The 14501-nt window shown below is 44.9% G+C and overlaps 1 protein-coding gene across 1 annotated transcript in view; it reads left to right on the forward strand.

Moving 5' to 3' along the window:
* drd2b (dopamine receptor D2b) overlaps window positions 1-14501 on the forward strand; it is a 140554-nt gene that overhangs the window by 66227 nt on the left and 59826 nt on the right. Inside the window, exon 2 of the mRNA XM_079816013.1 lies at window positions 5462-5768. Coding sequence (XP_079672139.1) covers window positions 5490-5768 — 279 coding nt within the window. The 5' untranslated portion in view covers window positions 5462-5489. The remainder of the gene's footprint in view (window positions 1-5461; window positions 5769-14501) is intronic.

Raw genomic sequence — 14501 nt, forward strand, 5'->3', positions numbered from 1 at the left:
CGAAACGCCTTTTCGAATGCGTTCGTCCTGGTGATTGGTTTGCAGCGATCGACCTGAAGGACGCCTACTTTCATGTCTCCTTCCTACCTCGACAGACCGTTCCTACGGTTTGCTTTCGAGGGGCGGGCAAACCAGTACGCGGTCCTCCCATTCGGGCTATCTCTGTCCCCTCGCGTCTTTACGAAGATTGCCGAGGCAGCCCTTGCGCCCCTACGGCAGCACAGGGTTCGCATCCTGAACTACCTCGACGACTGGCTCATACTGAGTCACTCTCGAGAGCAGGTTTGCGAACACAGAGATCTGGTTCTCCACCACTTAGCCTGTCTGGGCCTTCGGGTCAACTGGGAGAAGAGCAAACTCTGCCCCGTGCAGAGGATCTCTTTTCTCGGTATGGAGATCGACTCGGTCGCCATGTGCGCGCAGCTTACGAGCGAGCGCGCGCAGTCTCTGCTGACTTGCCTCCGTCAAATTGAGAGCAAGAGTGCGGTTCCACTGAAACATTTTCAGAGGCTCCTGGGGCATATGGCATCTGCAGCTGCGGTAACGTTTTCTACGGACCGGCGTGTCCTTAGAACGAGTTTCCAGGCATGTTGTTGTATCAACGGATGCCTCCTCCACGGGCTGGGGTGCCATGTGCAATGGACAAGCAGCCGCGGGCTCCTGGACAGGACCCCAGCGCCTTCTGCATGTCAATTGCCTTGAGTTGCTGGCAGTACGGTTCGCCCTGCACCGCTTCCGAGCGTTGCTGAGGGGTCAACACGTACTTGTCCGGACAGACAACACGGCCACTGTAGCGTACATCAACCACCAGGGCGGTCTACGCTCCCGCCGTATGTCTCAACTCGCCCGTATTCTCGTTTTATGGAGTCAGAAGCACCTGAGGTCCCTTCGTGCTATCCACATCCCGGGAGACCTGAACCGTGCAGCCGACGAGCTCTCACGGATTCAGCCACTTCCTGGAGAATGGAGACTCCATCCCCAGACGGTCCAGCTGATTTGGGAACAGTTTGGCGACGCACAGGTAGATCTATTTGCCTCCCACGACTCTTCCCACTGCAGCCTGTTCTATTCCCTGACCGAGGGCACGCTCGGCACGGATGCACTGGTGCACAGCTGGCCCCAGGGCCTACGCTTATATGCGTTTCCCCCAGTGAGCCTTCTCGCACGAGTACTGTGCAAGATCAGGGAGGACAAGGAGCAGGTCATGTTTGGTCGCCCCGTATTGGCACGGCCAGACCTGGTTCTCAGAACTGCTTCTCCTTGCGACAGCCCCTCCCTGGCCTATCCCTCTGAGACCGGACCTCCTCTCTCAGAGACGGGGCACCCTATGGCACCCGCGTCCAGCGCTCTGGAAGCTCCACGTGTGGCTTCTAGACGGGACGCGACAGGTTTGCGGTGGCCGCCACCATCACTTCCGCTAGGGCAGAGTCTACACGACACCTCTATGCGTTGAAGTGGAACCTCTTCGTCACCTGGTGCTCTTCCCGCCAAGAAGACCCCTGGAATTGCCCGATCGGGTCCGTGCTTGAGTTTCTCCAAGAGGGGCTGGAGCGAAGGCTGTCTCCCTCCACCCTGCAATTGTATGTGGCTGCAATATCTGCCCATCACGACCTCTTGGGAGACAAAAAGGTAAGTCAGCACGACCTGATCATCAGGTTCCTGAGGGGGGCGAGGAGACTGAATCCTCCTCGCTCTCCTCTCGTTCCCTCTTGGGACCTCTCAGTAGTCCTAAGTGCTCTGCAGAGGCCTCCCTTTGAGCCTTTGCGGTCGGCCGATATTAAGTTTCTGTCGATGAAGACGGCTCTGCTGACCGCATTGGCCTCTCTCAAGAGGGTCGGGGACCTGCAGGCTTTTTCAGTTGACGAAGCGTGCCTAGAATTCGGGCCGGCTAACTCTCACGTGACCTTGAGACCCTGGCCTGGATATGTGCCCAAGGTTCCTACCACTCCCTTCAGAGATCAGGTAGTGAACCTTCAAGCGCTGCCTTTGGAGGAGGCAGACCCAGCCTTGGCATTGCTCTGTCCAGTACGCGCTCTCCGCGCTTACGTAGACATGACGCAGTGTTTCAGGACCTCAGACCAGCTCTTTGTCTGTTATGGTGGAGAGCGGAAGGGAAGCGCTCTCTCAAAGCAGAGGTTGTCTCACTGGATAGTGGACACCATTGTTTTGGCTTACCAGCAGCAAGGTCGACCATGTCCCCTTGGTGTGAGGGCACACTCCACCCGGAGTGTGGCCTCCTCTTGGGCTCTAGCGCATGGCGCCTCGCTAACAGACATCTGCAGAGCTGCAGGCTGGGCGACACCCAACACATTCGCCAGATTCTACAATCTCCGAGTGGAGCCAGTGTCCGACTATGTACTCGCCCCCCCGAGGGGCCGGTAATGGACCAGGCTCTGGTGTCTTCGCTTGCTCGCCACTCCACTCCACGGACTGGATACGTGCGATATTCTCCTCAGGTGAGCTCCCCGAGAGCCCTGAGCTCCTCCTGCACTGTCGACGCCGACATCAGTTCAGTCTGCCCTTTCGAGCCCAGACCCTCATGTCCGGCCAGGTGCCCCGTGTGCATGGTTCCCTCCGGCGACCCCCACACGAGTATTTCCACCGTAAGCCTCCTCAGTGAGCAGGTGTCTTTCCCTTGGCAAGCCCTGCTACCCCTAGGGTTAAAAATCCACCTTCGGCTGGTACCCTAGAGTTTCCCATATGCAGCCCGCAGCGGGTCATATGTGTACTCTCTAAGTCCTCCCCACGGGTAGGCATCTTTGGCATTCCCTCACTGGGATATGCTTCCCAGTGTACCTTGGTAATCCTGTGATAAGTGGGAGTCCTACGGCCTTAAGTGGCGGGATCTCACACTTACGCAGGGCACTGGACGACAGCTGAGTGGCGCGGTTATATTGGAACCCCCATTCGTCAGTCACTGACGTACGTCGGAGTGACTGAGCGAAAGGGAACGTCTCGGTTACGTATGTAACCCTCGTTCCCTGAGCCACGTCAGCTGTGCTGCTGGAACGCGGAGTTCAGATCTTGGCTCCGCAGCAGATACATAATGCGATGTTGCTAGCGTACTTCCTTATATACACACGAGGTGGGGCGGAGTTACGCATGCAAATTCCGCATGCCCATGGCATTGGCACGCCATTGGGCGCTGTTAAACACCTCGAAGGTAATTGGCTTCTAGGCGGAACCCCCATTCGTCAGTCACTGACGTACGTCTCCGTTCCCTCCTCAGGGAACGAGGGTTACATACGTAACCGAGATGTTCGACTTAAAGAAGGCAAATGTTAGAAAACCTGTGTTACAGAGTGGATAAGCACAAGGAGGCAGTGACATGCCGGATTAGATAAACTGTAATTCACAAGTGCAAAGCACTTGACTGATGATGAACATAGATAAGGCTGAATTTCCACACTAAAATGCATGTCTAGTTCAGGATATACAGGAGAATGGAAGAGTGTAGGCTTACTAACACATTAACCAGTATGATAGTATTATACATTTATATTACAATGAATATTGTCAAGATTTCATTTTTGAAAGTCAGTTTCTCTTTAGAACATTAGTAGTAAGCTATCAAACATTTTCCATTACATTTTAACATTATCGCCTAAAAAAGTAAAAGTGCATTAAACATTGATTGAAACATTCACAAGTGTTGATGATACTGATGTTGCTGACGTAAAGTGCTGTGCGTGTTCTTAAAATTGCAACCTCAAAAGTCTGTTATAGGCTTTTCAGCAAAATATATATTAAAAAAATTCAGCAAAGTATATATATTTATGATATTTATGGAAATTGTCCGTAAGCTTTGGTAGCTTGTATCCTCAGTCTCACTGCTATTTCTGGTTGGTTTGAGATGTTGATTTTGGAGCAGGAATAGATCTTGCTGTGTAAATTCCAAATCAATACAAGACAGCTATTATGCCACTATTCACACTGAAAAATCAATTCTGTTTCAGCAGCTGTCCAATGTTATGGTGCTTAGAGGAGAAATCAGAGGAAGGATGGAAGATATATTCTGTAATGTGTGTGTATCAAATATTATACAGCAAATGAAGATGGGTGTGATTGTGAGAGTGTTAGCTGAATGCTGTGATTGTGCTGATTGTTCATTTACAATGATCCCTCTTCTCATTAATTTTATTTTTCTCAGCGTTTTGACGCTTTTATAACTGTATCAAATTTAATCTGTCCTCATACAGTCACAACGCATTTTGTGTGAATTTAAATGACCTGTCATCAAATGGATGTTTAATTCTTTGAATCTGTTAAAGGGAAAGTTCACCCAAATAAAAATGTGTCATCATTCTGTCATATAATTTTTTTTTCCTACTATGGAAGTCAATGGCTACCGTCAACTGTCTGGTTACCAACATTCTTCAAAATATATTTTTTTGTGTTTAACAGAAGAAAGAAATTCATACAGATTTGGAACAACTTGAGGGTGTTCATTTTTGGAATTTGTATTTTTGGATAAACTATACCTTTAAGTTTACTGTTGTTCTGTTACCGTTCCACTGGTTAAACAGAGCTTCCAATGGGAAAGAAGAAACACACATGAGATCTTAATTATTTATCCTAGACAGCAGTGAGATTAAATGGAAAACAACAGGAGAATTAAAGACTAAAAGACTCTAGAATTCTTACATATCACCTTTTTTGTTTTTGTTTTCTTAAGAGATTTTGTTAACAAACTTCTCAGGTACCACAGGCATCAATTATGTTCATCATTCAACATTCATCATGTTCATTATAAAGTCCATCAATTATGAAATAAGTTCAATCCAGATATAAGCAGCTTTCAGAGGATAATAGTGCAGTTGTTCAGCTCAATTCAGTTCAATGTTGATTCAGTTTAGTTCAGTAAATTGTCCATGTTGCAAAATTTGTTAATTATGAAACAACGTTGAATTAGCTATAAAGCAGCTCTGCAGAAAACAGTTGTTTCATAACGAATGCATCATTACAATAGTGTCAGTGCAGTCAAATATTTAACATTGCTGAATTTTAAGTATCTTTTAAACCCCAACTAATGAAACTGAAGGTGACAGTGGCAAATAAGCCATCAGGTGACAGAAATGGAGAAAAAACCTTGGGAAACCTCATTTGGGGTTTTCCTCTGGCCAGTTCTCCTTTTGCCCAAAAAGTATAAAAACACTGACCAGCTCACGACAGCAACACTGGTTCAACCAACGGCTTGAGTTGGATCTGTTTTCCAACCAATGGAAGACTTGAGCGGTGTTCAGGAAAGCAGATTGAAAACAATCATATTGTTTGTTTCATTTGGTGAAGAACATGGCCTAGAAATTACACAATTCAGCTTAAAATAAAACATTAACCAAATACTCTACTGAAATATGTTAGAGCAACCTCTGATAAATAATGTTTTCCTTTGTGTTGACATACTACTGTTTGGTTTCATTCTGTGTTTGTGGCTTCATTGACAGTGAATTATTTCTCTCAGTTTCAGGCATCTTCCCTGGCCACAGCTCATGGATTTCCTCACGGAGTATCCCTACAATGACACTTATTATGACAACGGGACCGGGGCCCTCAACAGCACAAACTGTGAGGCCAAGCATCCGTATAACTACTATGCCATGCTCCTGACTCTCCTCATCTTTGTCATTGTCTTCGGCAATGTGTTGGTGTGTATGGCAGTCTCCCGAGAGAAAGCGCTGCAGACCACCACTAATTACCTCATTGTCAGCCTGGCGGTGGCAGATCTTCTTGTGGCCACATTAGTTATGCCCTGGGTGGTGTATCTTGAGGTAAGAAACGTTAATTTTGTCATACGGAGCCACATTTCAGGTTGCTGGAAGATGAAAATAACCTCAGACTGTATAACATAAAATGAGCCTCAACACTGACTTTTAAACACTATAAGGATACGAGGCATTATTCAAAGTGTCTTGCTATTGTTTAAATATGCGCTGTTCAATTAATTTAATCGGATTATCGCCTAACAACACCTTTGGGATATGTCCCATGGGCTGCAGTGAGCTGGCAACTTACAGCTTTTGGTTTACAATGTACATGGCACCACAGGGCTTTTATGTCGGCTGTGTGATTTCCAGCTCCCGATTGATCTGTCCTTTGTCCTTGAAACTTAATACACCTCAGATAATAATTTGTTGCCTCACAGATGTTTCACAGGAACTAGAGGACTAAATGAGTTGTAGCTATGCATAAAGTAGGGTAATTTCACTTTTTCTCCTTATGTCTTTTGATGTTACATTGTCACAGGGTGTTTTGGTGTTGGTTCATGTTCATTGTTCCTTGTTCATGTTTTAAGTTTATCATGTTCTTAGTTACGTTTTAGTGTGTCATGTTCACAGTCTTGTCATGCACTTCCTGGTTTTGTCATGTTTCATTGTCATGTGATTGCCCTCATGTTTTGTGTTGTGTCATGTCATTGGTTCATTGTTTAATCACTGTTCACAGGTGTCACTTGTCTTGTTATTAGTCTCATGCTGCGTCCCAATTCGCCTACTTATACTACGTCCTTAAAGTATGTACTCTTTTTGTGAAGAAAAAGTACATACTTTTGAGTGTGTAGCAGAAGAGTATGCAAGCTTTTGGACATACTACTTCGTCATCTTTAACGGACTCTGTTGCTTAGTTACGTGAGTCCCGTCAACGTTTAAACTGCCATGTCAATCATCGTCACAGTTAAAATCCTCCACATTCAATTTAATTTCCTACCGTATCGGAGAGAAATATAGTAGCACGTTGGTCTGCCATTCGTGGGTCTTTAATGCAGAGACTCCTCTAATGTGTTAATGGCCAAACGTATCATTACAAAAGTTCACAATGCTGCTGCAGGTGAAATATAATGTGGCTAACATTGAATAAATATCTTTTCGTCAGGTTAAATACTGATAATTGCTCACTCAAGCCCCTTTATCTTATCCTCTCTACTTAGCCGTCAGACTCGCGTAACCGTCATGTTTGTAGTTTTAACACTTTTTATCTGAGTTTGTTGTTCTCGCAATGGGTTGTGGGCAATATCAGCCGTTAGGGAGCGCATCGATCTGCACTTCGAATTCTGACCGGAAATAGTAGACCATCCGGGAATCTTTGAATACTCTTTTCAACATACTACGATTTGGGACATACTAATTCTTTTTTCGAATACTATTTAGTACGGATAGTATGCGAATTGGGACGCCGCATCAGTGTATTTAGCCCTCATGTTTGCCATGTGTCCTCGTCTGTTATTTATGTCTTTGTAACCCGTTGTAAGGCAAGTCTGTTTATGTCCTGTTTTTGCTAAGTCTTTGTTTCTAGTCAAGTCAAGTCAAGTCAAGTCAAGTCCTTGTTTTATGTTTTGATTTATGTTAAGATTTATGTTTAAAATAAAGAACGGCACTTGGGTCTTCAACTTGCCTCTTCAGTGGATATTGTTACATACATTGTGTATAAAGGCCAATTTATACTTCTGCGTCGAGTGTACGCCGTAGTGTACGCCGTCGTGAGCATCTATACTTCTGCGCTGTTGTCTGTGTCAATGTGCAATTACACATGCAGACGCTAGTAGGCAGTGTCCTCGGGCATATTGGTGTAATCAAGACAAGAGCCGAAGAAGAAGCAGCTTGTTGTGTAGAATGTGTACATTCATGTCGGAATATCAGCAGCAGTGAGAGAGCGGCTTTTCTTGCAGCTTGAGTTGTTGTATCTAATACAAATTAAGCATCTCTAGTTGATTAGTAAAGTTAAATAAGGCGATCTGGCGCTGGAATGCGTTTGTGAAATCATGCAGAGCTCGTGGCGCTGTTTTCAGTAGCGGTGGCTCGAGCAATCGATTGCTGTTGCGGGGACTTCATTCACGAAATGCACCCTAATGTCTCCCTGTTCTTGATATACAATTACTGATTAACATCTTTGGTTTTAATGAGAAAATAAATAAACTATACTCAGCGGATCTATGCATTTATTTACTAGCATAAAGAATCGCTGGACTACAAAATGTTGTGTTATAGCAGACGTAAGGAACTATCATCCCATTTCTTGACACACACACACACACACACACACACACACTCCTATCGCATATTTATTTATTTATTGACCTGAGGCGGGAGAGGTTCTGGCAGACCAATCACAGCGCTTGCGGTCCGCGTAGAATTGACGCGTTGTTACATTTTTGGAGAGGTGCGCGTCAGGGTACGCCGTAGGGTACGGCATATCCAACGCGTCTATGCGTATGGTACGCCGTACCTTCTGCGTGCACTCGACGCAGAAGTATAAATTGGCCTTAAGACTACAAAAAGAAGAATATTGGTGCTATACATACTACACACAGCTGAAATGATTCACTTTGCAAAAAAAAAAAGAGAGAGAGATCTTTGAGTTTCAGTTTATTTCTTGATATCTTGCAACATTAAGGTTTTCTATATAAAAAAAAGACATGCATAAAATCTGATATTAAAATTCTGTCCAATAATTGTTTGTTTCATATTATGGCCGATAAACGATAAATGGCATATATTATAATCTTATGGGAAAGGTCATCTACATGAAAAATAGGGCACATGAGCACCCGCAATTAAATGTCTAATATTAGGCTAAAACCAATATTGATAACTGTTATGATGACAACAGTTTTGGGAAGGTTACTTGGAAATGTAACAGGTTACATTTTGCGCTGCAAATTCAAACAAGAGAACCAATCAAAAGTGTCTGAATAGAATCACTTTACTAAATGGCTATACTAATGGCAGGAGGCATCATGCACATCAAAAACAGGCAAATCAACAAAATAATAATTGTAACAAAATAACATTATTCAATATTATTTTACAGAAAATATTCAGATGTAACTCCCTTTGTAATCGTTAACATTTTCATAAGTAACTGTAATTTAATTACACATTTTTTCTCAGTAGCTGTAACTGATTACAGTTACATTTATTTTGTAATTAGATAAGATTAGAGTAACTAGTTACTCCCCAACACTGGGTACCAATATTGTGCATCCCTATTCAACACAACAAATAGATCTCAATAACAATGGTAGTAATAAAATATACAATAAAATAAAATACACAATGAGTGTATGAACATGCTTATCCAGATGTCTCTGTTTAGCTATTGGATACATCTATACTGATGCTGTCTAACTCAGTCACTGACAATAGTACATGACTGTAGCTTTCAGCCAGGAGAAGATGTCGTCAGGTGGCATCCAACTTTCACGGGGTGTTTCGACCCTGAACCACAACACCCTCCAGTTGGCGGGTCGGCAGTGATGGCCAGTCACTGCCCACCTCCTCCTGGCCCCCAGCTCAATTCCTCCCTCCTACTCCAGAGCCAGCAAGACGCTCTTTCTGCTGCCTCACCCAACCTACGAACAGCTACCTTCCTCTCCCTACCTGCTAAACCCAGAGCTGTGAGTGTCTTCCACACAGACTGCGTCTGGAAACCCCTACACCCGACCTCAACCGGGAATAGCCAGGTCTGCCATCCTTTGGCCCTACACTGATCAACGAGGTCCTGATACTTAGTGGCTTTCCGCTCATAGGCCTCCTCGCACCCATCTTCCCACGGGACCGTTAGTTCAATCAAGATTATCTTCCTTGCCTCCTCAGACCATAAGACCATGTCTGGCCTCAGCTGTGTTTGCACAACCTGGGGGAAGACTAGTTTCCTTCCCAGGTCCACCGTCATCTCCCAGGATTGTGCTGCTTGCAAGAGGCTCTTCTTAGTCTTCTTGGGGGCTGATGGTTTCTCCCCTTCTCTGATGAATTGAATGGATGTTGCCGGCCTTGTACTGGTCTGGCGCTTTTTCTGCCTCTCCCGCTCCAAGATGTCAGCCAGTGCACTGAGAACCTTGTCATGGCGCCATCTGTATCTTCCATGGCTAAGAGCTGTTTTGCATCCTGCCAATATGTGCGCCATTGTTCCCCTCCCTCCGCATAGCCTACACAGTGGGTCTTCCCTCATTCCCCATCTGTGGAGGTTTGTTGGTGATGGAAGGGTATCATACACTGAATGGAGCAGGAAGGAGATATGAAAGGGCTCCAGTCTCCAGATCTCCGACCACGTGATCTTCCGCAAGTTTAGCAAAAACTTCATACACCCGGTGCAATGTGGCGCCAGATGTGACGCAAGCGTTTTTTGCTAGTTTCAACCTGACGTAGTTATCATTTTCATGTCATGCACCATGTTGTTTAAATAGCAAATGCATTTGCACCCATTTGTAAGCCCATGGGCATGCTGGTCTGAAAACGAGATGTGTTCAGGCGCATTGTTGGCGCATTGCTATTTTGAGGCAACTGAAATAGACTGCGCCATTGACCAACTGAAACCTGGTCTAAAGTCAATGGCACAATAAGCTATATGCTTTTTTGTTATTTAAAGAATGCATTAGTAATATGCGGATATAGGCAGGTTCACAACGTGAGTACACTTTGCTTATTTCACACACAGGGACCTGCAGCACACAAACATTTTTAAATATGAAAAATTTAAGAAAAAAAATGTAATAAATATATCTACATGTAATAATGGATAGTCATTGCATGTATTCCCATTAGCCTTTCTATTTGCAGCAATGACGAGCAAGCAGTCGTGGACGTCATTGGACGAGTAGATCCGTTTCCTCGCTAGAGAAGCGTTCAGTTTTGAATGAAAGCGCCATGTAAATAGCGAATGGCGGACACGCCCTAAGTGCACTTGCAAGAGCACTGTGCTTTAGACCATGTGCTTAAATTGTTGAAATAGGGCCCATAATATTATTGGTCTAACATACATTTGTATTGATGCAAAATCATTCAGTTGTCCTCTGTGACTATCAAAGTTACAGTCTCTGCCTTAGTTTCAAGCATGAGCTCAAAGATGTGTGTGGTAACCAACTGCTTAAAATGTCTCTCGACATACAAAGGGTTGTCTTGTGGACATTGTAATGTTTTATTTCTAAATACGCTAATCTAAACTAGTAGCTGGAATATCTTGGCCTCCTCTGATAGATCATTGCTGCTGCTCATTTGATAAAGGTGAACGTCATTTAATAAAGGTATATTAACCTCCACCCATAAATTGTTACAATAAACTCTTTGACTTCCAATGACAATTACAACAAATCGACTAACCTTTGTCATAATGTTGTTGTTTGAGCACCCCTGGACCCCATTCAGTATTATTGAGATATCAATGAAACAAGCCCACCAGGCATTAGAAATAAGAAATCATGTGCAATCAAACTCTAAGTAAATCTTCATGTGGACTTGAAATCTATATTAAGTTTCTTTGAAGATGTACGCGAGGGCAGGCAGGCAGGGACAAATAATCTAAGTGTAAAGAGTATGTTTAACCCCTTACTCCACACCCCCCATGTTGGCAATTGGGGCATAAATGACATACCGAGGAGAGACAAAGCGCTCTGAAGGTTGTTCAGCTTTTTAAGTTGCATAATTCAGCAGGAAATTAATAGAAATTATATTCTGTATGATTAAATATTTTGCAAACATGTGAGAATAAATCAATATTCCTCCAAATATGCACACTTTTGGACTAAGAGCCCTAACAGACGCTGTCTAGTGCATCTATGTGAACACAAATAAACTGGAATAGACATGAGAGAATATAAATTAACTGAATTATTCTTTTCAAAATATTGAAATTCACAGATTGCTTTTTTTGCATTCCTAACAAATTAAGAAATTAATGTCTCTGCAAACTAGTTTTATCATAAACAGTGGTCAAATATCAAAGCTGGAGTCTTAAATCTTTCTAATGATACTCAGTTTTTCTCAGTTTTCTCCGTCCCACCTCGTGGGTATATAAGGAACGCTGGCAATGTCACATTATGTGAGGAGCCGAGATCTGAACTCCCGGCCATTCCAGCGGTACAGCGGAAGTGGCAGAGGGACGTTACATCTCCGTTCCCTCCTCAGGGAACGAGGGTTACATACGTAACTGAGATGTTTCCTTTCGTTCAGTCACTCCGAGTAACGTCAGTGACTGACGAATGGGGGTCAAATCTAATTACGCCACTCGGCTGTCGTCCAGTGCCCTGCGTAAGTGTGAGTTCCCTGTTGTAAGACTAGTATGGATGAAGGACTCCCACTTAACACAGAAATACCAAGGTACACTGGGAAGCATATTCCACGTGGAAGCAGGGAAGAGACTGGGCGAACTGAATCACATGGCCTAGCCTGATGGTCCTCTCGACCCAGTGGGACAGTCTGGGAAGCTCTAGCCAGGCTCCCAAGAACTGTACCAGCGCGGTCATGCGAACCACAGACATACCCCGGGTGGGGCAGCGAGGCGGCGTGACCGGCCCAGACGTGGGAGGCGTTGCGTTCCCAGTGTGGGGGCACAGTCATCCGCTTCCTGACAGAGGAGACCAGGGGAGGACGTGCGTTCCACTGGGGTCTGCTCTGAGAGGAGGCTGGCACCAGAGGGGGACGAGAGTGGCGTGGCCAGGGGGCTGCGCACACTGCCATTCGTGGTCTCTGGGTGCTCAGGGATGGGGGAATTAGTTATTTCTTTAACCACATTAGGGTGCTGCTGACCCGGGGGAAGGAGTGGTCCTGCTTCAATCTCCTGGAAAGAAATGAAAGCTCTAGCGTAAAGTTCTGCCAGGAAGATTTAATGTTATGTCATTCATCACATTCAGACCTAACCAATCATCTCCTACTTCTCAGAGCATAAAAGATGGTCACTTACACATGTTTGAGTTCACAGATGCTGACGCCAACATTTACGCCCATTCGTCAGTCACTGGCGTTACTCGGATTGACAGAACGAAAGGGAACACAGGAGCTATTTATACACAAGGGGTAATGAGACTAATAAGACACACCTGGGAACAATCAGGGACTATTCAACATGGAAAAGCTACAAACAACAGGACTACAAACGCGGCAGAGAAAAAGAAAATAAGACAAAAGTCCAAACCAGACATGGGGAACATATAACAGAGTTTCCTATGTCGGAGTATCAGGGTGCAGGCAGAATGGGTGCCCAGTGTGAAGCCAGTAACCACGGCTGAGCAGACGGAGTAGGAGACCACCACAGCAGAGCAGGCAGAAACAGAAGGCCATCACGGCGGAGCTGGCAGAGCAGAAGACCACCACAGTGGAGTCAATGGAGCAGGAGACCCCCACAGCAGAGTCGATGGAACTGAAAGCTACTACGGTGGACCTGGTGAAGCAAGAGAACTGACTCTTGGACTGTAAGAGTTGACAGAGGGCACATAGATGAGATGAGATTGAGATGAGATAGAGTTTAGAGTCGGTGTCTGTAACCATAGCAGAGGCGACAGAGGAGACAAAGAACTCAAAGTCAACCCTCTTTGGCAGTGGCAGGTAGCACAAAGAGTTCAAAGACAGCCTCCATGGCCATAATGGGGCCATCAAAGGGCATAGAGAGTTCAAATCAGCCTTCATGACAGGGAGTACAGAGAGTTCAGAGACAGCCTCAGTTGCCGTGACAGATGCCTCCATCTTGGGAGAGGTGTGTGCCACCTATACACAAAATGAAACTTACCATCACTGGAAGCACTGAGGACAACAGAAAGTCCTCCGAGACCAACGGGTTTGAGAGTACTGGGACCCCCAGGGCTTGTGAGCGCTGGGACCGCCAGGCTTGAGGGCGCTCTGACCTCCGGGTTTGGGATACTGACCACTTGCGCCAACATCAGCTCCACAAAATCACAAAAACTCCCTCGAGGGAATGCTCATACTGACGCTGAAGAATGAGACTCCTGCTATCGGGTCAGTTGTTCTGTCAAGATGTACACAATGGCAGGTAAGCATAGATAAATGATCTAAGTGCAAAGAGTATGTTTAATAAACAAACCAAATCAAAACAGGGAAACTTCAAGGAACAAACACATAAGATACATTCAACGACTGGCAAGCAACAATAGAAACACAGGGCTATTTATACACAAGGGTTAATGAGACTAACAAGACACACCTGGCAACAATCAGGGACTAATCAACACAAAAAAACTACAAAGAACTACAGACATGGGACAGAAACAGGAAACAAGACAAAAGTTCAAACCAGACATATGTAAGATATACCAGTTTCACTCTAAGCTCAGATGTGCAAAAGCATCAGTGATAGCACAGCATTATTAAAGATACTTGAGAAGCCTTTTCATAGCTAAAATAAAAGCATGCTGACATTTTCATCTGGTGGTAACTTTGAAATTCTGTGGCTCTGCACAATTGGCTTTTAATGTACGGCAGGTCAAGAGAAAAGGAGAGACCCACTTGGCATCATTGCCATGCCGCTTACTAATGTCTATCTCACTCCGCATCATGTCTGTGAAACATGGCCTTTGTCTGCACTTTGCACGGTCAGCTCAGCTGCTCTTTCACTCTCCCTGAAAAAATGTGGCCACGGTATTATTTACAGTGAATGATTAGAAAGGTTTGTGCAATGTATTCTGGAAATATTATTACAATGAAGCCCTAACGTAGCTCACATCTCCAACCAGAAATATGAATGGTTATCCTCCATTCTTGGACAGTGAAAGAAAGCTTAAT

The sequence above is a fragment of the Gobio gobio genome, assembly GCF_949357685.1.
Source record: "Gobio gobio genome assembly, chromosome: 4".
Taxonomy (NCBI): domain Eukaryota; kingdom Metazoa; phylum Chordata; class Actinopteri; order Cypriniformes; family Gobionidae; genus Gobio; species Gobio gobio.